The sequence below is a fragment of the Hibiscus syriacus genome, unplaced genomic scaffold, assembly GCF_006381635.1.
Source record: "Hibiscus syriacus cultivar Baekdansim isolate YM2019G1 unplaced genomic scaffold, ASM638163v2 tig00007643_pilon, whole genome shotgun sequence".
Taxonomy (NCBI): Eukaryota; Viridiplantae; Streptophyta; class Magnoliopsida; order Malvales; family Malvaceae; genus Hibiscus; species Hibiscus syriacus.
In genome coordinates, this window is record NW_024062141.1 from 97900 (window position 1) to 119177 (window position 21278).

The 21278-nt window shown below is 36.7% G+C and overlaps 4 protein-coding genes across 10 annotated transcripts; 2 read left to right on the forward strand and 2 right to left on the reverse strand.

Moving 5' to 3' along the window:
- Nucleotides 1–2879: 2879 nt before the first annotated feature.
- On the reverse strand, nucleotides 2880–6720 carry LOC120201565 (glycine-rich RNA-binding protein 4, mitochondrial-like). The gene is made up of 8 exons (XM_039202149.1): nucleotides 6576–6720; nucleotides 6057–6210; nucleotides 5902–5970; nucleotides 5362–5468; nucleotides 4938–5143; nucleotides 4674–4712; nucleotides 3697–3755; nucleotides 2880–3234 (listed from the first exon to the last, which is right to left on the reverse strand). Exons 2-8 carry the CDS (start codon nucleotides 6199–6201, stop codon nucleotides 3080–3082), a joined length of 780 nt encoding a protein of 259 aa, XP_039058080.1. The 5' UTR covers nucleotides 6202–6210; nucleotides 6576–6720; the 3' UTR covers nucleotides 2880–3079.
- A 769-nt stretch (nucleotides 6721–7489) lies between these two features.
- On the forward strand, nucleotides 7490–8644 carry LOC120201566. The gene is made up of 4 exons (XM_039202150.1): nucleotides 7490–7534; nucleotides 7581–8154; nucleotides 8264–8315; nucleotides 8359–8644. The coding sequence occupies exons 1-4, from the start codon at nucleotides 7490–7492 to the stop codon at nucleotides 8642–8644; spliced, it is 957 nt and encodes a 318-aa protein (XP_039058081.1).
- A 213-nt stretch (nucleotides 8645–8857) lies between these two features.
- LOC120201576 (nuclear transport factor 2-like) lies at nucleotides 8858–13626 on the reverse strand. Of its 7 annotated transcripts, XM_039202164.1 has the most exons (10): nucleotides 13267–13293; nucleotides 12676–12867; nucleotides 11993–12290; nucleotides 11683–11909; nucleotides 11422–11599; nucleotides 10880–11001; nucleotides 10726–10788; nucleotides 9603–9666; nucleotides 9028–9246; nucleotides 8858–8952 (listed from the first exon to the last, which is right to left on the reverse strand). In XM_039202164.1, the coding sequence occupies exons 1-10, from the start codon at nucleotides 13276–13278 to the stop codon at nucleotides 8948–8950; spliced, it is 1380 nt and encodes a 459-aa protein (XP_039058095.1). In that variant the 5' UTR covers nucleotides 13279–13293; the 3' UTR covers nucleotides 8858–8947. The 7 variants fall into 7 exon arrangements, with proteins under 7 accessions (XP_039058095.1, XP_039058096.1, XP_039058094.1 ...); XM_039202165.1 differs by lacking the exons at nucleotides 8858–8952; nucleotides 13267–13293 and adding an exon at nucleotides 13434–13626 and having other exon boundaries at nucleotides 8965–9246; XM_039202163.1 differs by lacking the exon at nucleotides 8858–8952 and having other exon boundaries at nucleotides 8965–9246; nucleotides 10880–10995.
- Nucleotides 13627–15092: 1466 nt separating this feature from the next.
- LOC120201567 (probable UDP-arabinopyranose mutase 1) lies at nucleotides 15093–20908 on the forward strand. The gene is made up of 5 exons (XM_039202151.1): nucleotides 15093–15510; nucleotides 19120–19469; nucleotides 19594–19844; nucleotides 20184–20352; nucleotides 20437–20908. The coding sequence occupies exons 1-5, from the start codon at nucleotides 15093–15095 to the stop codon at nucleotides 20779–20781; spliced, it is 1533 nt and encodes a 510-aa protein (XP_039058082.1). The 3' UTR covers nucleotides 20782–20908.
- Nucleotides 20909–21278: the final 370 nt, after the last annotated feature.

The window sequence follows — 21278 nt, forward strand, 5'->3', positions numbered from 1 at the left end:
CCTTTTACCCTTGAATTTGAATCATTTCCTTTACACCTATGGAGAATAATATGTAGCAAAAGCTACTACATACCATGGCTTTAAAGTTTATGTTCAGTTGCTTGAGAGGGGTTGGTGGTGAACGAAGGGTGGTAGAAATGAAGGGGGTCGATTGTGACGCCAGGCCGTCAATGGGCCCCTGTCGTCGGTGGAAGAGTGTGACCGTCAGCGAATCTAAGAAAAAATCGAAACATTCAATGCTAGATCCATGAAGTTTAAGTGATTTTTAGATTAAATGGGCACTATATTTACGTTCAAGAGGACAAAACGAGCTTGATGGAAAAAGTTGAGGCTTATTGGCCACTTTCAATGTCGACCGATGGTGGCCGACACGGTGGTCGAAATTCTACCACGTTGAGAGAAAATGAAAGAAATAAAAAGAAGAAGAATAGAAAGAAAGAAGGAAAATGAAAGCAAATGAAGGAAATTCCGAATTTTTATATAGATGCAAAACAACGTCGTTTTGGTAGATATTTAGTTTTTTTTAAAAGGACATCATTTTGATGTCATGTGTCATGTCATAATACCGTTAATTATTTAACGGCAAGAGTGACCAAAACAGGAACAATGTCAAAGTTTAGTGAGTAAATTGAAAAAATTAAAAGTTCAGTGAGTAAAATAAGAGAGAGAATAAAGTTAAATGAGAAATGGTTTAATTTACCCTATTTACACAATTTAATCATTTTTCTTATACTATATTGAATCATTTCATATTTAAAATTATATTGGTTCGTATCGATTATATTAAGTATAATATCTTGGTCTGAATAGTGTAATTTGTGCCTATTGTAAATAATCTTTTTTTCCACTTATTTATTTCTTGTAACCGATTCCATTAAAAGATGGCTACAGACATGGATTAAGGATTATTTGGCATTAATAGAGGCAGTGGTCAACATTTGGTTAAAAAAATGCATGGAAGAAGCCTAGTGATGATGAACAAAATTGGACGGAAGGGCATTTGACGCAGGGCCGTGGCGGGGGGTGGGCCGCAAACTGCGCGACCGCGCAGGTCCCCCAAAAAAGGGCCCAAAAAATATATATATATAGCGGCGTTTTACCAATAAACGTCACTATATATGGATCTATTACGAAGTTTTTTCAAAAAACGCCACTATTATTGCGGTTTTATTGATAAAACGCCATTATAGATGGATTTATTGCGGCGTTTGTCAATAAAACGCCACTATTATTACCCCGAAATCGAATATATCTAGAAAATAGGGCCCCTTTATACGAATTTGTACAGGCCCCCGAAAACCCTGCCATGTCCCTGATTTGACGCCTGATACAGAATCAACAATTAACCATGCAAATAAAATCTTCAGTACAAGGTTCGACCACAAACTAGCTCAAACCATGGAAAGAAAATGATAAAAACCAGTATTAATCTTCAGAAAAAAGAGGCTCCAATTTGTATTGGTCATGAGCCAAAGTGTTGCAAACACTTCATAAAACAATATTTATTTGATTCAATGACATTAAAGCAAACAAGGAAAAACAACTTTTCAAAAGGTGGTGAAGTTACCCGCTCACAAGGTGTTGGCGATGGAACTCGCGACCAGCCGACGAATGCCTGGTGGAATGGGCCAAGCGTGTCATGGGAAGCGGACAATGCGGATTAGGTCGAGCCGTGGTGCCGGTTATGCTTCTGGGATCGGGACTAGCCTGACGAGATGTTCGAGCTGCTTCCGATGCTCCACAAGATCGAGCAAACACGAAAGAGGTGTTGATTAAAATCACAAGCAGCCGAGCAGATTTCAAGTATTGCATCTCATGATATTAGGCATAGAACTAGGGCTGTAAATGAGACGAGACAGATCGCGAGCTATTTGAGATCGACTCGATCAAGACTCAATAAATACTCAGATCGAATGGACTCGACTCGATCTTGAGCTCGACTCGAGTTCTTAACGAGCCGAAACAAGCTACTCGATATTCGACTCGAAAAGCTCGTGAGCAGTTCGAAAATATAATATATTAAAATTTTATTTTTTTAAAAATAAATTATTAATAATATTAATATTTATGTATTGTTTTTTTTTAAAAATACAGTAAGATTTCATGTATTTAAGATTTATGTTCGAGTTTGAATTTGAGGCTTCAATCGAGTTAAGTCTAAGAATTTTTTTTCATTTCGAGCTCCGCACGAGCTTCAGTTCAAGATTTTGAGTTCGAGTCGAGCTTGAAAATTTTAAGCTCGCGAGTTTTCGAGCCGAGTCGAGCTCAACAATACTCGAGCTCGACTCGGCTCGTTTACACCCCTACATAGGACGTCGAATAACAGAGCATAAAAAAAATATATAGAAAAGTTAAAAACACACAAAAATTTACTATTATTATTGTAAAGAAACTCTCTTAATTCATTATATTTAAAGAATTTAACCATTTTTCTTATACTAATATGAAATCATTTCGTGCTTAAATTTATATAAATACGTATAAATACCGATTATATTAAAGTCTAATATCTTAGTCTAAATAGTATAATTTCTATCTATTGTAAATATTTTCTATTTTAATTTATTTATTTCTTGTAACCAATTCCATTAAAACATGTATATAAATTAAATTAAGACATTGTATCTAAGGGTGTAATCGGTTAGGTTTTTTAATAAAATATGAATCAAACCACACTTTGAGAGTTTTTAAAAATTGAAAACGAAACCGAATTACATAAAAATTACGGTTTTCGATTCGGTTCGATTTTACTATTTTTCAAATTCAACCTCCAAAAAAATAATTTTAAAGTTTAAATTGAGTACAAATATAAAATTAAAATTCATAAAAATATTATTAATTTTAAAATTTTATTTATTTAAATTTATCTTATAATATTATGTCTCATGCTGCAGCCTGATGACTGACTACTATGTCTTCTGTCAGACTGCTAATGCCAACAGAAAATATAATAATGTTAACTATACAGTAAAAACATGTAACGGCAGTGGACTAAAAGATCTCAGCACAATAGTAGTAGGACCAGAGAACAAAGATCAAAACAAATCCACCATTAAAGAACAAAGGTGGATCTCAAAGTTCAAGCCCTTTTGGCAAAGTCGACGGTTTCATACTCTTCATCTCTTGTGTTCTCAGTGCGTGCACCATTCCCCACATAATCTCCTCCTGTTTCGACTTTGAACCCATCGTCACTGCCACTGAATCCGGCTGAACCACCGGTGGCAAAACTATCACCGCTGATGCCACCGGCAGCAGCATTGAGATTCCTACCATCGTACTTGTTTGGACCAGATTGATCAGAATTGCTTCCGTAGCTACTACCGCCATAACTTCCTAGGCCTCCATAACTACTACCACTTCCACCAGTGTTACCATATCCAACATTACCACCACCGACTCCCATTCGTTTACCTCCAAATCCGGCTGAACCACTGGTGGCAAAACTGTCACTGGCGACAGCATTGAGATTCCCACCATCAAACTTGTTTGGACCAGATTGACCAGAATTGCTTCCGTAGCTACCACCAGTTCCATACTTGTTACCACCACCATAACTTCCTAGGCCTCCATAACCACTACCACTGCCACCAGTGTTACCATATCCAACATTACTGCCGCCGAATCCCATTCGTTTACCTCCGAATCCGGCTGAACCGCTGGTGGCAAAACTACCACCACCGATTTCGCCGGTGACAGCATTGAGATTCCCACCATCGTACTTGTTTGGACCAGATTGATCAGAATTGCTTCCATAGCTACCGCCAGTGCCATACTTGTTACCACCACCATAACTTCCTAGGCCCCCATAACCACTACCACCTCCACCAGTGTTACCATATCCAACATTACCACCACCGAATCCCATTTGTTTACTTCCAAATCCGGCTGAACCACTGGTGGCAAAACTGTCACCGGCAACAGCATTGAGATTCCCACCATCATACTTGTTTGGACTAGATTGATTAGAATTGCTTCCGTAGCTACCACCGGTGCCATACTTGTTACCACCAGCATAACTTCCTTGGCCTCCATAACCGCTTCCCCCACCACCAAATCCCATATGGTTACCTCCAAATCCGGCTGAACCATTGGTGGCAAAACTATCACCACCAATGCCACCGGCGGCAGCATTGAACCCACCATCGTACTTGTTTGGACCAGATTGATCAGAGTTGCTTCCATAGCTACCACCAGCGCCATCCTTGTTACCATCACCATAACTTCCTTGGCCTCCATAACCACTACCACCGCCACCAGTGTTACCATATCCAACATTACCGCCACCGAATCCCATTTGGTTACCTCTGAAGCCGGCTGAACCAATAGTGGAAAAATTATCACCACCGATATCACCAGCAGCAGCATTGAAATTCCCACCATCGTACTTGTTTAGACCAGATTGATCAGAATTGCTTCCATAGCTACCACCAATGCCATACTTGTTACCTCCACCATAACTTCCTTGGCCTCCATGACCACTACCAACACCACAAGTCTTCCCATATCCAACATTATCGCCACCAAATCCCATTTGGTTACCTCCGAATCCAGCTGAACCACTGGTGGCAAAACTATCACCGCCAATGTTGCCGGCTGGAGCATTGAACCCACCATCGCACTTGTTTGGACCAGATTGATCAGAGCTGCTTTCGTAGCTACCACCAGCGCCATACTTGTTACCACCACCATAACTTCCTTGACTTCCATAACCACTACCAGTGTTACCATATCCAACATTACCTCCACCGAATTCCATTATGTTACCTCTGAATCCAGCTGAACTGCTGGTGGCAAAACTATTGCCACTGCTTTCACCGGCAGCAAAATTGAAATTCCCACCATCGCAATTGTTTGGACCAGATTGATCAGAACTGCTTCCATAGCTACCACCAGTACCATAATTGTTTCCACCACCATAGCTTCCTTGGCCTCCATAACCACCACCAGTGTTACCATATCCAATATTACCTCCATAATTTCCAGAAGATAAATCATTGTTTCTGGCATAGCTCCCACTATCATCTCTGTAGCTGCCACCAACACCGTATCCGCCACCATAACCAATATTGAAACTTCCACCTCCAAAGTTGCGAGGAGGTCTTTCAGCTGCATAGGCTACTTTTACTTGACGGCCATTGAGTTCCTGCAACAAGGATTCACACACAAATTCCTGTCAACAAAATATTCCTACAAATCATCATTATGGATATGACCTTCAAGAACTCTCCAAACAATGGAATAAATTAGAAATTTTCGAACATGCTCGTGATGGACACGTAACTATATCCAACACTCACAATCAAGTCCAAGTAACATGTAAATCCTAAAAAAAATAAAACCTATATACTTTTATATCATTACCCGTCCATCCAAGGCCTGTATTGCACTGGAGGCATCCTCAGTACTAGAGTAAGAGACAAAGCCAAATCCTTTCGACCTGCCCGTCTCTCGATCCACAATTATTTTTGCTAAAGGAAATATAAAATGAACAGTATTACAAAGTCAACCGGAAAACAGCAACAACAAATCAATAAATAGAAAACCAACAGTGAAACCGTTTTTAGTCCACCAAAGAGCATAAGCAATCAGACAGGCAAATTCAAACAAGAAAATAATTATCATTCATCGGTAAGTGCCCCAATAGCATAAGCAGTTAAGCACCCATACATAGATGAACTCGAATTATGAAGGGGGGTTTTAACGAGACCTCCAATTCTTATAAAAAAAATAGACGAACTCGAAGTCAGAAACAAATAGTCACTTCCTAAATTAGTTCGTCGATGATACCTACATCGTTCAAGCCATACTTCATACAAAATGTAGACAGTAAGATTTAAGCATCTTGAGACTTTGCAATCCTGTTTATCGTGATACTAGCAAGTTGAATTAAGGATATCGTACCGTCAATAACTTCACCGTATTTGCTAAAAGCTTCTCTCAGACTTTGATCATCAGTTTGGTAAGAAATACCTGCAATTCAAAACAAGACAGATGAGAAACCCCAAGAAAATGGGGAATTTAAAAGGACTCGAATTCTAGAGGAAAGTTCGATGGACCTCCCACAAAAAGCTTCGAGCTTGGTGATGTTGACATGCTTCTAAATACTTGAAAGAGCCCTGGCCTTGTTGCAGACAACAGAGAATCGACCTGCATACTTGTGGTCTGCCTAAATATACTCCCAAATTTACCTAAGAAAGCCATTGTTTCGACCTAGATAACAAATATAAACAGATCAGACCCAGAAAATATACAAGCACAACACTGACTAAAAGAGCTAGCATTCAAATGTTCAAAAATCTCTGTCCTAAGAATTATTAACACATCAAAATTAGTACAAGTATAAAACAACTTAAACACGATTATGACGAACAATAACACACGAACACGGCATGGATATTCATATAACAAAACCAATAGAAAAAATAACTTTTTTCAATCACTCCAAAAAAAAACTCCGATTTCTCATTGATCTTAAGCAACCCAAAAACAAGCAATCCAAAGCAAATCATTTCATGCTAATGTGGGCTAGAAAAACAATGATATGATAATACAAGAAAATTTGAAAAAGGAAACACCTTTAGCGATACAGACACTGAAAGAAACCCTTTCAAAATGAACAGTCAGTGAAACGAGCAGGCTCAAGAAGATACCGAAAAAGAGAAAGAAATTTACGGGAAAAAAAAACTGAGGCTTTTCCGCAGCCTACCCTTCTGTTTTCATGGAACTGGAAAGTAAAACCCTCGGGGTTTATGTAGACGATGGCGACACGTGTGGGTTTTTAAATTGAATGATTATTGTATAACTTCTGAAAGTTTAGTGGCCAAAAAGATTATTTAATTATAGTTTAATGACCTATAATGTACTTTAACCTGAGTATTAAACATGTACAAATTAAATAGTTTTTTTTGGCGGCTAAAGTTCGTTATTACCATACATAAAACAGACACAAATTACCTAAACCCATTCAAATTGTACCTCTCATCCAATTCTCTCTCGCATTCTCTAGTTTTCTTGCTTTCCGATCTTTATTTTATTTTTAATTATCGAGTTTCGTTATTTCTCTGTTAATAAGAGATCGGAGGAAGAAGGCTCATTTCTAGTCAATGAATCATCAATTTTGATTGGGATTCATTGAAAGGATACATGTTTTTTAAATCTTCGAATTACGTTTTGAATTGGTTCTTATCATTTGATTTTGTTAGTTCTTCTTATTGTTTGATTCTATTTGTTTCTTGATGTGGTTTTGAGTTTATATATTCAACAATTGTTTTTGGGATTTTTGGTTTGTTAACGATTTAATTAGTGAATTTGATGAACAAGAAATTATGGTTTATTAAACGATTCTATCCGGGAATTTTACAAAAATTTCTTTCGTGTTCATCATTCATTTGTTGTTTTGCTTATGAAAACAGATAAGAGCTTGGAAGTCTGATTTGATTTTTGTTTTAATTCCATATTAAAGCATAATTTTCTGGTTGAATTTGGAAATATGAGTGGAGATCATGATTCCAGCAGTGTTTCAAATACGGACCGAGTTGCTTCTCCGAGTGAAAATCTTCGTGTTTTGACGGGGTAAAAAGCCGACAATCCTCTCTCATTCATCGTCAACCGGTGACGATGATCCGGCGACACCAACTCCTCAAACATTGGCTGCGGAACAACCTACCGAAGCCAACACCGCATCTCATGTCTTTGCTAGAACAACTGCAGCTACAAGGGAATGGAGCATGCGTTCTAACGAATCGTTGTTTAGCCTTCACATGGGGAACCCGAGTTTCACAACGGAACAATTGAATTGGATGTCGAAATCAGGCGAGTTTTATTTTTATAACGATTCACCACTTTGCAGTCCGTTGCCACCAGGCACTCCGTGGAACAATCTGTCATCAGCTGAATTTGCCATTCAACGTGGTGTCATCGGCTTAAACAGCGAATCATTGTTTAGTATCCACAAGGGGAACATGAGTTTTATTGGCAGTCTATTCCAGGTCACTCCACGTAATAATCAGACAGCGACTGAAACTACCGGGCAAAGTAGAGACTCGAACGGGGGCTGCATCAGAGATACAGAAGCAGAAGCAACCGACACAACAAGGGAGAAAGCATCTCAGGTTCGTAAGGTCGATGTTCATAAAGAACTCTCTTTCCCATCCTGTGTGCGATGTTCATTATGATCCACCAGATTCAAGTGTCAAATATTTTGCCTTCCCTATGTAAGCTCTCACATCTCAAAAACTGAATGTTTCCAGTCTTCGGTTTTCAGTTTCGGGTGCGAAACCTTGCGCCAACATTGAAGAAATTAAAGATATCCGATCGTATTACAGTAACATGCTGATTCATTCTTTTCTTGCAATGAAGATTGATAGGAGATACAAGTGAAAACGGATCACCGCCTCAGAGTACAGAGAAACAAAGCCAACAAGAGTGCTCCACCCCTAGAACTCCAGAGACACTTTCAGAAACAGCTAATGAAGCACAGACAACTCCAGAAACACCGAAGCTAGGATGCCCTAAAGAAAACACAGAGAGTCCTTCGGGAACCCCAAAGCCTCAGACCCCTAAAACAACCAGAAATGGTGGACCCAAAAAATGGTTAGCTTGTTTCTCTTGTTGCACTGCCAGTCCAGCCTCTGCAACCTCTTGAAAGAACACCTAAGTGCATGTATATATATAAACTAGTATTGAATATTCAAAATCTAAGTTTTGAGCCTCAAATTTCAATTCAAGCTTAAGCTTCTTATGGCTAAGATAACACCGCCTATGCTACATGCATTATAATCGTTTGATGTTTTCACGGGAATAAATGTATTTAATAAGGAAATATTTGAGAGCATGTCATCAAAGATGCCAAAATATTGATCAAAAAAATATTAAAATAGTTAACCGTTCAGAACAGTTGAAATTTCTGAAGATAAAAAACTTTGAATCCTTGGCTCCTAATCTTTGTTTATACTTTCGAAGAATCATCTGTTCACTTTCTCAGCTGATGGTCTGAAAACAAATAAAATCAAGGTTTTGGGGGCCCACCTTGACGACCACCCCTTCCATTCTGATTAGCCCACTGATAACTGTCTCCGCTCCGTCTACCTGGACCTTTGGGTCGAACCGAAAACTCACCCTGGTTTCTGAATTCATTCCTGCCATAGCCTCCTCCTCGGTCATTAATGAAGTTCCCTCGACCACGGAAACTGTCACTCCGAAACCCACCTTTACCTGATTCATACCTTCCTCTCCCACTGCTAACAACTGCAAAAAGCAGCAATTTCTCAAGTATATATTCTATATTATATACAAACTGAACAGTTGAGAACATATTGCATAATAGCAACGCATTTGAGAACATATTGCATAATAGCAATGTGGTTGAGAACATATTGCATAATAGCAATGTGGTTGAGAACATATTGCATAATAGCAATGTGGTTGAGAACATATTGCATAATAGCAACGTCGTTGAGAACATATTACATAATTTCAGTACCATCATTGGATGAACTAAAGAGTTCAGCTCGTGTAAAACAACATTATTAGTAAAAAAAATGGAATTTTTTTGAAGAAATTCAGGTGTCAAAAGCATTTCTCCGAAATAAATTTCGAATTACCTCGAGTACTTGTCCTCTTTTCTTCCACAGCAGCTTGGCGATCCCCAATTGTGATCGGTGAGGCCTGAAATGCCATTCAGCACAACCATAAATTTAAAATATGCTCACATAAAACACCAAGCAGAGGTCCCTGATTAATATCATAGTTAAGTTCAGCAACAAAATTTAAGGACACCTGAGAAAGGGTGAAAATAAGGGATGATTTTTGTAATTAAACCTTTGATTTAGGAGACCTTAGAAATGTGGACCAGGTGAATTCACAAGTGTAATATTTATGACATTCACAAAATACACGTTAACATTTTAATTGCTTTTAGCTTTTTTTTTTATAGAATTTGGCTTTTAGCTTTCAAATTTCCAACTTAATTCAACAAGGCTGCAAATAAAGTACAAACTAAAAGATGAACTAATATGAGGTTGAGGAGAATATCAGATGTAAATGTACAATAATTGGTACGAGGTGCATGTTTTATGGTTACATACTGTCCAAAAGTAACAAAAGAAATGAAAGAGAAGCCAGCTATGTTACTTGGACTCGGGTATGTGAAATTTCTTTATCCTTTTTCCAAGATTACCATGTATTTGGAGAGTCCTTGAAGGGACAGATCCCCATATCTGACTCAAGTACGTGTAAAATACATGTATTGGACACGGATATTTCAAGAAAAAATGAAGAGTCAGAGCAGCATAGGATGCCAAATCGAGGTGGATTTATTCTTTTAGACTAGTTGATTAAATTACCTACACAGTGGTATAGTTCTCTTAAAGAAAGTTCAAGATGAAATAATCTAATCAGATACTTCTCAAGTGATCGAAAGGCACACATTTCAGGTAATCCATTCAAACATACTGTCACTTAGAAGACATTGATCTAGGATTTGTGTTCTATTTCTTGTTTCAGGTAATACTACAGTTGACGAAAGCTTAACCCAATAAACAAGTACATTTCCATTTCAGTTTTAGGAGGAATAAATTAGAATACTTGCCACACATACAATATGTATTTGGTAGGCTAAAATTATGAAACGCTCTTCATCTAAGTGATTGACTGGAAGAGTGAAGTGATGGTGATCATGACGGCACTACATTTATGACAGGAGTGATGAGAAGTATGAGATGATACCTCAAGTGCACTCTGCACTGAACTTGGAGTCGTGAATTCAATAAAACCAAAAGTGAATCCCTGTTGCAGTAAGCAAGAAACGCAGAAAACAGTAAGAACTTGAACTAGAGATGTCAAAAAGGAAATAGAACCCCAAACTGATATCTTAGCTAACCTTATTACTTCTGACTTGGATGCCATTGTGCTTAATGGGCCCAAATTTTTTGAATGTCTCCTCAAGTTGTGCAGGTGTTGCATTATAAGGCAAATTCCGTACATATATGGAGTGTCCTTCAGCTTAGGTAACAAAGCACATTAGGTTTATATTTAAACCAAGAAAGAATATGCATCAAGCACATCAAAGAGAAAAATCGGTGTGACATAAGATAAAACATGCCAAAATCAAGTTAAGATTCTTGACTCCCTTATTGGATAATTGATTAAAATAGAAAAGATGTGGATCTAACTTTATCGATAAAGAAAACAATCTATGTTACACGGATTCGTATGTACGCATCAAATATGGGTATGAGTCCAGAACAGACATGTTCATTGTTTTTTAAGTTTTTCATGTATTTGGAGGATCTTAAAAGGTCATATCCCTATACCCATCCCCAGATATGGGTTAGACACAGATACTTCATGAAAAAAGAAGAGTTGGGCCTACACAGAGAACAGCTGTTTTATTATCATGTCATAAATGAAATTAACAATTACCTTCCTCATTCTCATTGCTACTTTCAGGCGCATTATCACTATTAGGAACTGCTACCGTTGGTGTTGTTGGAGCAGGTTTTGCAGAAACGGTTGACCACTGCTCTGCAGGTGCTGCCCTTACATTTCCGGTAGTTGTATGGACCGGAGTAGATGGTGAACTGCTTTTCATCACTTTGACCTAATATACAATTAGGTTCAATTATAAATCAAAAGAATCACCAAAACATAAATGGAGAGTAAAAAGAATCAACATTAACTCACAATTGAAGCATACGATTTCTTTGGAGCATCTTGTAGAACCGCAGGAACTGACTCATCAGCCACAACACTCTCATTCTGACTGACAACATTTTGGGGTTCAACAACCTCCTCTTCAATTACTGATCCTTCTTCCTCATCTGAGGGATCACAAACTTCAGCTCCATTATTAATATCTTCCTCTTCGGGATTAATTAATGGGTCGTCCAAAAGATGGTCATGAGGGAGCCCTGGAAGCAAAATTTAAAGCAATTCCATGATTTGAGCATAAAGAAAATATGAACACGACGCAAAAGAAAGAATTAGATCAAACCTGGTTCAGGTGTTGTGGCATATGTTGAACCTTGTTCACTGATCTCATTAACCAGAACATTGTTTTGCAACTCTGTGTCTGCAATGTACCTGAAAACATCATTCAAGACAAAGTAGCCATTGTCTTGTGGAGCTAGAAAGAAGGTTTGAGTGAATTTCTTTCTAATATTGTCTTTCCCTGTTAAGCATCCAGATACCACCACGATGACCCCTTTCTCAAAAGAGTCCTGAGCATCCACAGTTTTTATCTCTGCTGTATAGTCCTCATAATTCAGTGATAGTACCTTCTCATTAATTGCCTGATCCAGAGCAAACATCAGTGTACTAGTCAATAAAGCCATGTTATATATATAAAAAATGTCAATTCAAATTATAAAATTTAATATTTTACCATATCAAATGTCTCCAGAAACAAACATTTGATGAAATATCCATCACTAAAGTTTAACATATGGCATATGCACCAAACAAGGCATAAAAAGCTTCAACTAAAAGGCATAAATATCCATACTTTTGAAGAAATTCTTCAATAAAATTTATTGCAATTTTTCAGCAATTATTCTCAGAAACTAGTTATCGACTTAGTCTAGAAGCATCATCTTCTGCACGGAGGCCGTACAGTTTTGAATTCTTGATAACAATATGCTCATGTAGGAAATTATCTTAACTCCTAAATAAACTTACTTGTATTGTTGTTACTTTAGTCATGTTGCCATACATATCAGGCCGACTTAAACAACTTGAATCTTGATAAAATCTATGCACCAGATCCGGTGATTGGTGAAGAATATGGTAATACTGTTCCACAAAAGCATTTCCAACAACTTGAGCACTGGGAATATGAATATCGGCAAGACTTCCTTCCTGCATGGCCGTCTGCACATAATTTTCAAGGAATCAATAAACAAAGTTTCAACTAAGGATAGTTTGATGACAGCAGAAAAGAAACAATGATGAAAAGTACTTATTGCAAGTAATATTTTGAAATTACTAAAATATAAGAATAGGGTTCAACAAAAGCCCCACATTGCCTAACAAAAAAGCTAATTCACAATCCAACAAATCTTTGTGCAAACATTTGTAATTAAAATAGTCCTCAGAATAAGTACTCAGCCATTAAACACTATAACCTCTATTTTCAAGCAATAAACAACTAACCAATAAACACCATCACTGGAAACAAATTCTTTTTTTAAAAAAAAAATAGAAGGCATGCACATAGTATTTTCCATCTAAAAACAACTAGTGATTCAAAACAGAAAGCTCAAAAAAAACCTTTACAGACATGAAAATTATGAAGCAGATTCAACAACCGAATTCAAAAAAGGCACGATCTTACAGACGATTAGCAGATCAATCAAATACTGTAGCTATAAGCCAGTAACGTTCAAACAGAGATCGACTGGAATGAAATATACGAGGGAAAGCAATATCAAAAGTACCTGACTCGTGGGTGATTTGAGCTTAAAAGAGAGAGAAAGCGAGAGAGAGAGAGAGAGATCTATGAGTGTGAACTCTCGAATAAAGGAGAGAGTGAGAGAGCGAAGACGCAAAAGGGAATAACGGGATGCGTTGCGTACGAAGCAGGAAACGGGAACGACAATAGCTAACAATGCCAAAGAGAAGATGCCGAAAATTGAAAATCGTTTTTTTATACATTTACTCGGTCCAGAGTCCATACCCGGCTATTCTCCCCCCAATTGACACGTGTTCTCTTTAAGTTTAGTTAAATTTTTTAATATTAATAAACAACACTCGTTCAATACTTAGTTAAACTCTAGACTGTATATTGTTTTTTAATATTGAACTATAAATATTTTAATTTTTAATATACAATTTTATTTTATATTGTAATCAAATTATTAAACTGTTAAACCATTAATGATTTCAATAATGTGATTTTTTATTTTTTAAAAAAAATTATTTACTTTTATAATTAAGAATATGTATTATATCTGATAAGTCGAATTTTGATAATCTTAATCTTAACTCAAGAATTTTATATCTTCACTTGACATCGGAGAATCTCATCCATCTCAAACTTGACTTGAAACATAGGAATGAAAATTAGTATTGACTCTACTCGACCAAACATCAATCTTCAAAATCTTAAATTATTTATAAACCAAAAGTCATAATGCCTCCCACGAAAACCCTACTGCTCTTTCTAACCCCAGCACAGTCGTAAGCCTTGTGGATGACCGTTCCACCAAAAAACCCCGTCGCATCAATGATGACCCTCCTGATAAGGGTGTCACTTTCACCACTCCGAAGGACGTTGAATCCAATTCCCCTGTCACAACCCCTTCCTTCCTACAAGGATAAACTTGTTAATAATGGCAGTCGGTCTGATCCGACTGAAGAAGAGTTCATGGACGATGATGATTTGGAACTTTTGGAAGGAGATGTTACGAGAGGCCTTGTTGATGGTATGATATCAATCAACTTCTCTGAACGGATCAAAACCCTAGCGGAAAAGAGTCGATCAAACTGTCGTGGTTCAACTCCTTGAAAACGACGGATCGGGTACACCACCCTTCGAAACAACATCTGGAAACCTTCTCAGCCAATCAAACTGATGGACATAGAGAATGATTACTATCTGGTATCTTTTCGCACTCGTTCCGATTTCCTTAAGGTTCTCACCGATGGATCCTGGACCATTTTTGGGCATTATCTGACCGTTGAATCCTGGTCACCGGACCTTTCGATCTCTCAACCATATCCAAGCAAGATCATTGCATGGATTAGCTTACCAGGTTTGCCTACGACCCTGTACAAAAAAAATTCTCATAACCGAGATCGGTGAATGTATTGGTCGCGTCATCCACATTGATTATCAAATCCAGAGTGGGAGGTGCGGTCGTTTTACTCGAATGGCTGCTCGAGTAGATCTCAATAAACCTCTAATCTCGAAGATTCTGATCAACGAACATGTGCAAATCGTGGAATACGAATCCCTCCCGATCATTTGCTTCAACTCAAATATGGACACAACTCTGCAACTTGCCCACTTCTTTAACCTACGCCTCCTGCTGCCTCTGAGCCAATTTTGACCCTCCATGAGACCCGAAACCAACCAGCAACGCTGCTTTCGGCCCATGGATGATGGTGAGCTCCGTCCTCGAAGGAGTGCCAAGCCACAGAACGACCCAACCCCTCATCAACAAGATGCCGTTATAACAGGTTCACGTTTCAATCCGATTCATGATGCAACCGAAGATGACTTTGATGTTCCTACGCAGCCTGAAGCTCTCCTCCCGGCACCTAAAGTAACAAGATCTGGAGCAAGCTCCTCTCTGTCTAAAAAGTCATCTAAGGGCAAAGCTCCTTCAACACAGCTCGCTAAGATCAGCGCTGGGAAGAACCCTTCTGTGGCTCACAAACCTCTCTCTATCTTATCCGGTCCCTCTGTGCAGTATCGAGGTAGTACTTCCCCGTCACGAAAATCTGCTTTGAGCTCCATTGGTTCCCACGCAGTGGTCCAGTCTCGTGCTGCTCCTAATATAGACCGCTCACGTCACTCAGTCATCATCATCTCAGGGGCGAATTTCCCGAAAAATTACCCATATAATCATTATTTTTCTGTCAAAATCATTTGGACTTTATTTTTTTTATCTAATATCCTTACTAGAAAGGCGCGACCCATAAATCGATAAAGAATATGCTCCCATGCAAGAAGACTCTCTCGTACCTGCTGCGATCAATTGTGTGAAATTACTATTAAAAAATATTTTAAAAGTATAATGTATATTTTAAACATTATGTTATAAATTAAAAATGTAATAATTAAAGATAAAAATATAATTTCATCAAAAAAAATGATTTTCTACAACGAAATCTAGAAATTTAAACTTTTGAGATTAGATTAAAATTATTTTTATAATTATGATTTTAAATTAAATTTTAGATGTTTAACTTTTATTTATAAATTAAGTAACGTTATTTATATTGTCATAAGATTTTTTTTAAATTAAACATAAATATATTTTCATATACGATGTGTGTATTTAATAAAATTTAGTAAATTATTAAAGTTTATTTTTAGAAAAAAAAAGTGTAATTATATCCTCCTATATATATATAATTTAGTCAACTTAATCTCCTAGTTTTCTTCTAATTTTCTCTCATTGGTAAATTGTTTATCTCTTTTTATTTTTATTTTTGTTGATCGACGACGACACAAACTTTAATGTTATTTACGAATCGTCGGTATTCTTTAATATCATTTTTCCTGATAAATATGTCTGATTGTCACGTTTTTCTGTCTTTATGACACATTTTCTTTTATTTTTTTGCACGTTTTTCGACTGTTTGATCGTTGTTTTCATTTATCTTTTTCTAAAGATTGATTAGACATTACCATGACTGATCAAGATAGCGGCTATCTGTTATATTATTGATATTCTATGCTTTGGACCTCGAATTGGAATTTGATACTCGTTATGCATTCGTGGATAGTGTTTCATGTCGCTTGAGTCTGATTTGTGATTTGTCAGTGATCTTTCAGTAGTTTGATCTCTTTTTTGGTTCGTTTATCGATGCGATCATATCTGTTTGTATTTATTTTTGTTCGAATTTTCTTGGTTAGGTTTTTAATCTTTCCTTGTATGGTCTTATGTGATCTTAAGTTGCTAGTAGGCCTGTAAATGAACTGAACGTTCAGCGAACCGTTCATGAACCGTGCGGCGGGAAGTTCGTTTATGTGTGTTTATTTATTAAATGAACGAACATGAACAAGATTTTGTATTCGTTTAATTAAATGAACGAACATGAACATAGGTCTCGTTCTTTCATTTACGTTCGTGAACGTTCGGTTATGTTCGTTCGGTTATGTTCGCTTATGTTCATTCATTTATGTTTAACCCAATCTTCTTAAATCAATTTTGGTGACCAATTTGAAAGTATCTTAAAAATATTAATTAATCTGATATTCTGATGACTAATTCCATAATTAACCTAATTTTATTTGGAGATTAAATCCAATATGGTAACTCGTGAGGCACCTGACACCTATATTCATTTCCCCCCTTTTTTCCCAAACCCTAGTGTTCACTAGAGAGTGGAGACGATCGCTGAAAGCTTCAAAACAAATTATATTATAGTGCAATATGAAGTTTTACAGATATGCTTTCATCTCTTTCTCTGTTTTATTTGACTTAATAGTTTATATGTAAAGTTATTGCTGATATCTTCAGATCTAAAACTCAAGAAAACATTATATTTTTTTCTAGAAATAGATGGGAAGATAAAGGTAACAATCGAAAGTATATGAGCATCAGTAAAGAGAAAAATATATAGAATTTGTCAGAAAACAAAACAAAGGTTTCTATGTAATTTCTGCAAAAGAGTGTAATAGCGGAAGTAATGAGTTTTCCAGGAAGAACCCATTAATAAGTAGAAAATACACTTTGACAATGAACTTTTGTTTTCATAGTTCTTGTGTGACATTTAGTTGTGGAGTAGACTTTAGGTATGTTAAAATTTTGAATGGTGGTTTAGCAATAATATCAGTTACGATATGTAGCATCGAAGGGATTTCGGATCTATGTTATTGCCTTGTAGTCCAATTTGTACCGTTCGAAATCTTCATGCTGTTAAATTTTCTACTCTGCCAACGGAAATGACCATTATTAACAAACCTCACTAAAGTCAGACATTGATGTCATAAAACTTTTAGCCGGCGAATTTATTAAAATAACATAGTGGAAAATGATTGTTCATATGTAATCATGGACCACTAAGATAAATGTTATATCGTTAAATTAAAGTCGTGTGAATCATTTAATATCTTTAAAAGATCGATCGAAATATTTGATATTTTCAAACATTTCACCACTGTTAATCAGCTCTTACACTATTTATCACTGTAGATTTAGTTGATTTGCATTGTCGACTATTTTTCATGAAAGAACAATGGAAGGTAGGGTCTCCAACGTTTATGTTCGTTTATGTTCGTGTTCGTTTATGTTCGTTAATTTATTAAATGAACGAACATGAACAAGTTATATTCCTTAATAAACGAACATGAACAAAAAAAATTTGTTCGTTTATGTTCGTTTATTTATTAAATGAACGAACATGAACATACCTCCGTTCGTGTGCGTTCGGTTCGTTTACATGCCTAGTTGCTAGTTTTGTTTCAATGATTATAGGAAATTATCCTAATTATGTGTTTAATTTACTTTTATAATTGTAAATCTTTATTTTAATTTAGGATTTTTTTATTTTGAATAAAATTAGTGATTTATTTTTAAAAAAAGTGTAATTATTATTTGAGTAAGCTATCTATTTGACCACTAACCTATTACTTAATTTATGTTTTAATCGTCGAACTATAATTTTTCAAAATCATACATATCAATACATTTCAGTTCTATTTTGATCACATGTCGTAACAAAATAACATCAATTTAAATGTATTTTCGTAAGATAATATCACATCAACATTGAAAAACAGTTAAAAATATTATCAATATCACATTAACTTTTTTAACGATAATTGATTAAAAGTAAAAATATAATTTACCATTAATTATAATTTTAAAAGAATAACATATAGGTGATCAATTTGACCTTATTAATTGTACAAAAATCAAAATGTATTCATTCTTAATGATTTGAAAAATTAAAATCAAAAGATTTCTCATCATCAGACACCCCATCAATCCAGGGAAAACACTCGTCCATTTGTTTCGACCTTCCTCCTCCATGTGCCACGTGTTCGCATCCACCTAACTTTATATGAAAGCCACCCCACCCAGCGAATTTGAAATTGAAAATTGGAATCACGTTGGTCCCAATTTTATATTGGCGTTTACCACTAGAATTTTCTTTATAGACTTAACTTAAATTTTAATGTTCAACTTATATAATCACCAATTACATTTGGACTCGAAATGGTTAACTGTTTACTTTCATATACGGAATTTAAAATTAAATCAAATTCCAGTAATTAATACTACCCGGACGGCCCAGACCTACGGAGTCTACGGGCTACCAGATTATGGACAGGTGTACGCGTGAATTAAGTTGTTTCCTTACCAATTTCTTCGCACGTGCAATCCGTGTGGTATCATTCACCTCTTTTATACATACACAGCGCCTCGTCTTCCTCTCTATTCTCAGCTACGTTTTTGCTTTGCTCTGAGAAACTATCAATGGCTTCTATCTCACCAGCTCCTCTGTTGAAAGACGAGCTCGACATCGTGATTCCCACCATTCGAAACTTGGATTTCTTGGAGATGTGGAGACCCTTTTTCCAGCCTTACCATCTCATCATAGTCCAAGACGGCGATCCTTCGAAGACCATCAAAGTCCCCCAAGGATTCGATTACGAGCTTTACAACAGGAACGATATCAACAGGATTTTGGGTCCTAAAGCTTCCTGTATCTCGTTCAAGGACTCTGCTTGTAGGTGCTTTGGATACATGGTTTCCAAGAAGAAGTACATCTATACAATAGACGATGATTGTTTCGTAAGCTCAACACTTATTGATTTTTATTTTAATCTGTTTTGTTTTTGGAGATCTGGGTTTGAATATGCTACGCAAATTCGAAATTGGATTTTGATTTGATATTTCAATGCTTTGTTTTTTACAGGTTGCTAAAGATCCATCTGGAAATGACATTAATGCATTGGAGCAGCACATAAACAACCTTTTGAGTCCCTCGACTCCATTTTTCTTTAACACACTCTACGATCCGTACCGAGCTGGAGCCGATTTCGTTCGTGGGTATCCGTTCAGTCTCCGGGAGGGTGTTCCGACCGCTGTGTCTCACGGTCTCTGGCTCAACATCCCGGATTATGATGCTCCGACTCAGCTGGTCAAGCCTCTTGAGAGGAACACCAGGTAAAATATATCAGTATAACCATTGATGTCGATGATCACAAGAAAAAAAAATCAAAAATCTATTCGAACCGTAATGTTTTTGTTCGGATTTTTAAAAAATGATTTGGATAATGGTTAAATGTACGTGGTTTTATTCGATTTTTGTTTTATATGTTTACAAAACTATAATTATCCAAATGATGAACCGAATCAATCTGAATCGGCCTGTGATAATACTCTGTTTGGTCTCGGTTCAGGTTCTAAAATACCTAGAATACTATATGGGTAATCCGAACCATATCATATGTGTCACATGCTCTTTTTTTAGTCATAGACTAAAGTGTGTCTAATTCCGATCAGGTACGTCGATGCCGTAATGTCAATACCGAAGGGAACTCTCTTTCCCATGTGTGGTATGAACCTCGCATTCAACCGTGAATTGATCGGCTCGGCAATGTACTTTGGACTCATGGGTGATGGTCAGCCTATCGGCCGATACGACGACATGTGGGCCGGATGGTGCACTAAGGTACCTTATCTTTGTCGCCACCGTTAGTCTATGGCCGTGTTAACACTTCCAGCCGTTAATCGTCGTCTGTCCGTTCTTATGCAGGTTATTTGCGATCACCTCGGATGGGGAGTGAAGACCGGATTGCCGTACATTTGGCACAGCAAAGCGAGCAACCCGTTCGTGAATCTTAAGAAAGAGTACAAAGGGATTTACTGGCAAGAAGAGTTGATCCCTTTCTTCCAATCGGTTAACCTCCCGAAGGATTGCACCAGCGTTCAGAAATGCTACACTGAACTCGCCAAGCAGGTGAAGGAGAAGCTCGGCAAGGTCGACGACTACTTCAACAAGCTTGCAGATGCTATGGTGACATGGATCGAAGCATGGGATGAACTGAACCCATCAGGTGCATCAAAATCTGCTGCGTTGCCTAATGATGCTTCCAAGTAAACTTGCTTCCATCAGAAAGCTAGCGTGTTTCGTTTAGCTGCCGTCCGCTCGTATCGCGACGCCGATCATACATTTTTGTCCGAGCTCTTGCATTAAAGCTTGGAATGATTACTTTACAGGTTGCTTTTAGATTTTGCTGAGTTACTTTAGTATGATTGAGAGTTTATTTCCTTTTGAAAAGTTCCATTTACATATTTATTTATTACATGTGTTTGGATTTATGCATTTTGAGGTTTTTTTTTCTTCGAATACATTTTACTATACGATCTTATGATAGGTTTTTATATATATAAAAATTTAATTTTTATTATTAAAATAAAATATATTGATATGAAAGTTTACATAATTGTTCTCTGATTCTATCTAAATTTTATATTTAACATATTATTAATATATTAAATAATTTATAAAGAGTAATTATATATATTAAATTTTACAGTTCTATTTAATACATGTGTTTGGATTTATGCATTTCTGAGTTTTTTTCTTCTTTAAAT

What these genes read in the sequence shown, in the direction of transcription:
- LOC120201565 (XM_039202149.1), bottom strand. Translation starts at nt 6,201, where the DNA reads ATGGCTTTCTTAGGTAAATTTGGGAGTATATTTAGGCAGACCACAAGT. An exon ending in CTCGAAGCTTTTTGTGGGAG is followed by an intron (nt 5,971 to 6,056) that starts GTCCATCGAACT and finishes TTTGAATTGCAG; the next exon opens with GTATTTCTTACCAAACTGAT. An exon ending in CGATGGTGGGAATCTCAATG is followed by an intron (nt 3,235 to 3,696) that starts CTGTCACCGGCG and finishes GTGGCATCAGCG; the next exon opens with GTGATAGTTTTGCCACCGGT.
- LOC120201566 (XM_039202150.1), top strand. Translation starts at nt 7,490, where the DNA reads ATGAGTGGAGATCATGATTCCAGCAGTGTTTCAAATACGGACCGA. An exon ending in GTGTTTCAAATACGGACCGA is followed by an intron (nt 7,535 to 7,580) that starts GTTGCTTCTCCG and finishes CGGGGTAAAAAG; the next exon opens with CCGACAATCCTCTCTCATTC. An exon ending in GAAATTAAAGATATCCGATC is followed by an intron (nt 8,316 to 8,358) that starts GTATTACAGTAA and finishes CTTGCAATGAAG; the next exon opens with ATTGATAGGAGATACAAGTG.
- LOC120201576 (XM_039202159.1), bottom strand. An exon ending in TCCAAGTCAGAAGTAATAAG is followed by an intron (nt 10,789 to 10,879) that starts GTTAGCTAAGAT and finishes TGCTTACTGCAA; the next exon opens with CAGGGATTCACTTTTGGTTT. An exon ending in AAAGAGGACAAGTACTCGAG is followed by an intron (nt 9,247 to 9,602) that starts GTAATTCGAAAT and finishes TGCTTTTTGCAG; the next exon opens with TTGTTAGCAGTGGGAGAGGA.
- LOC120201567 (XM_039202151.1), top strand. Translation starts at nt 15,093, where the DNA reads ATGGATGATGGTGAGCTCCGTCCTCGAAGGAGTGCCAAGCCACAGAAC. An exon ending in TCCTAATATAGACCGCTCAC is followed by an intron (nt 15,511 to 19,119) that starts GTCACTCAGTCA and finishes CTCTATTCTCAG; the next exon opens with CTACGTTTTTGCTTTGCTCT. An exon ending in CCTCTTGAGAGGAACACCAG is followed by an intron (nt 19,845 to 20,183) that starts GTAAAATATATC and finishes AATTCCGATCAG; the next exon opens with GTACGTCGATGCCGTAATGT.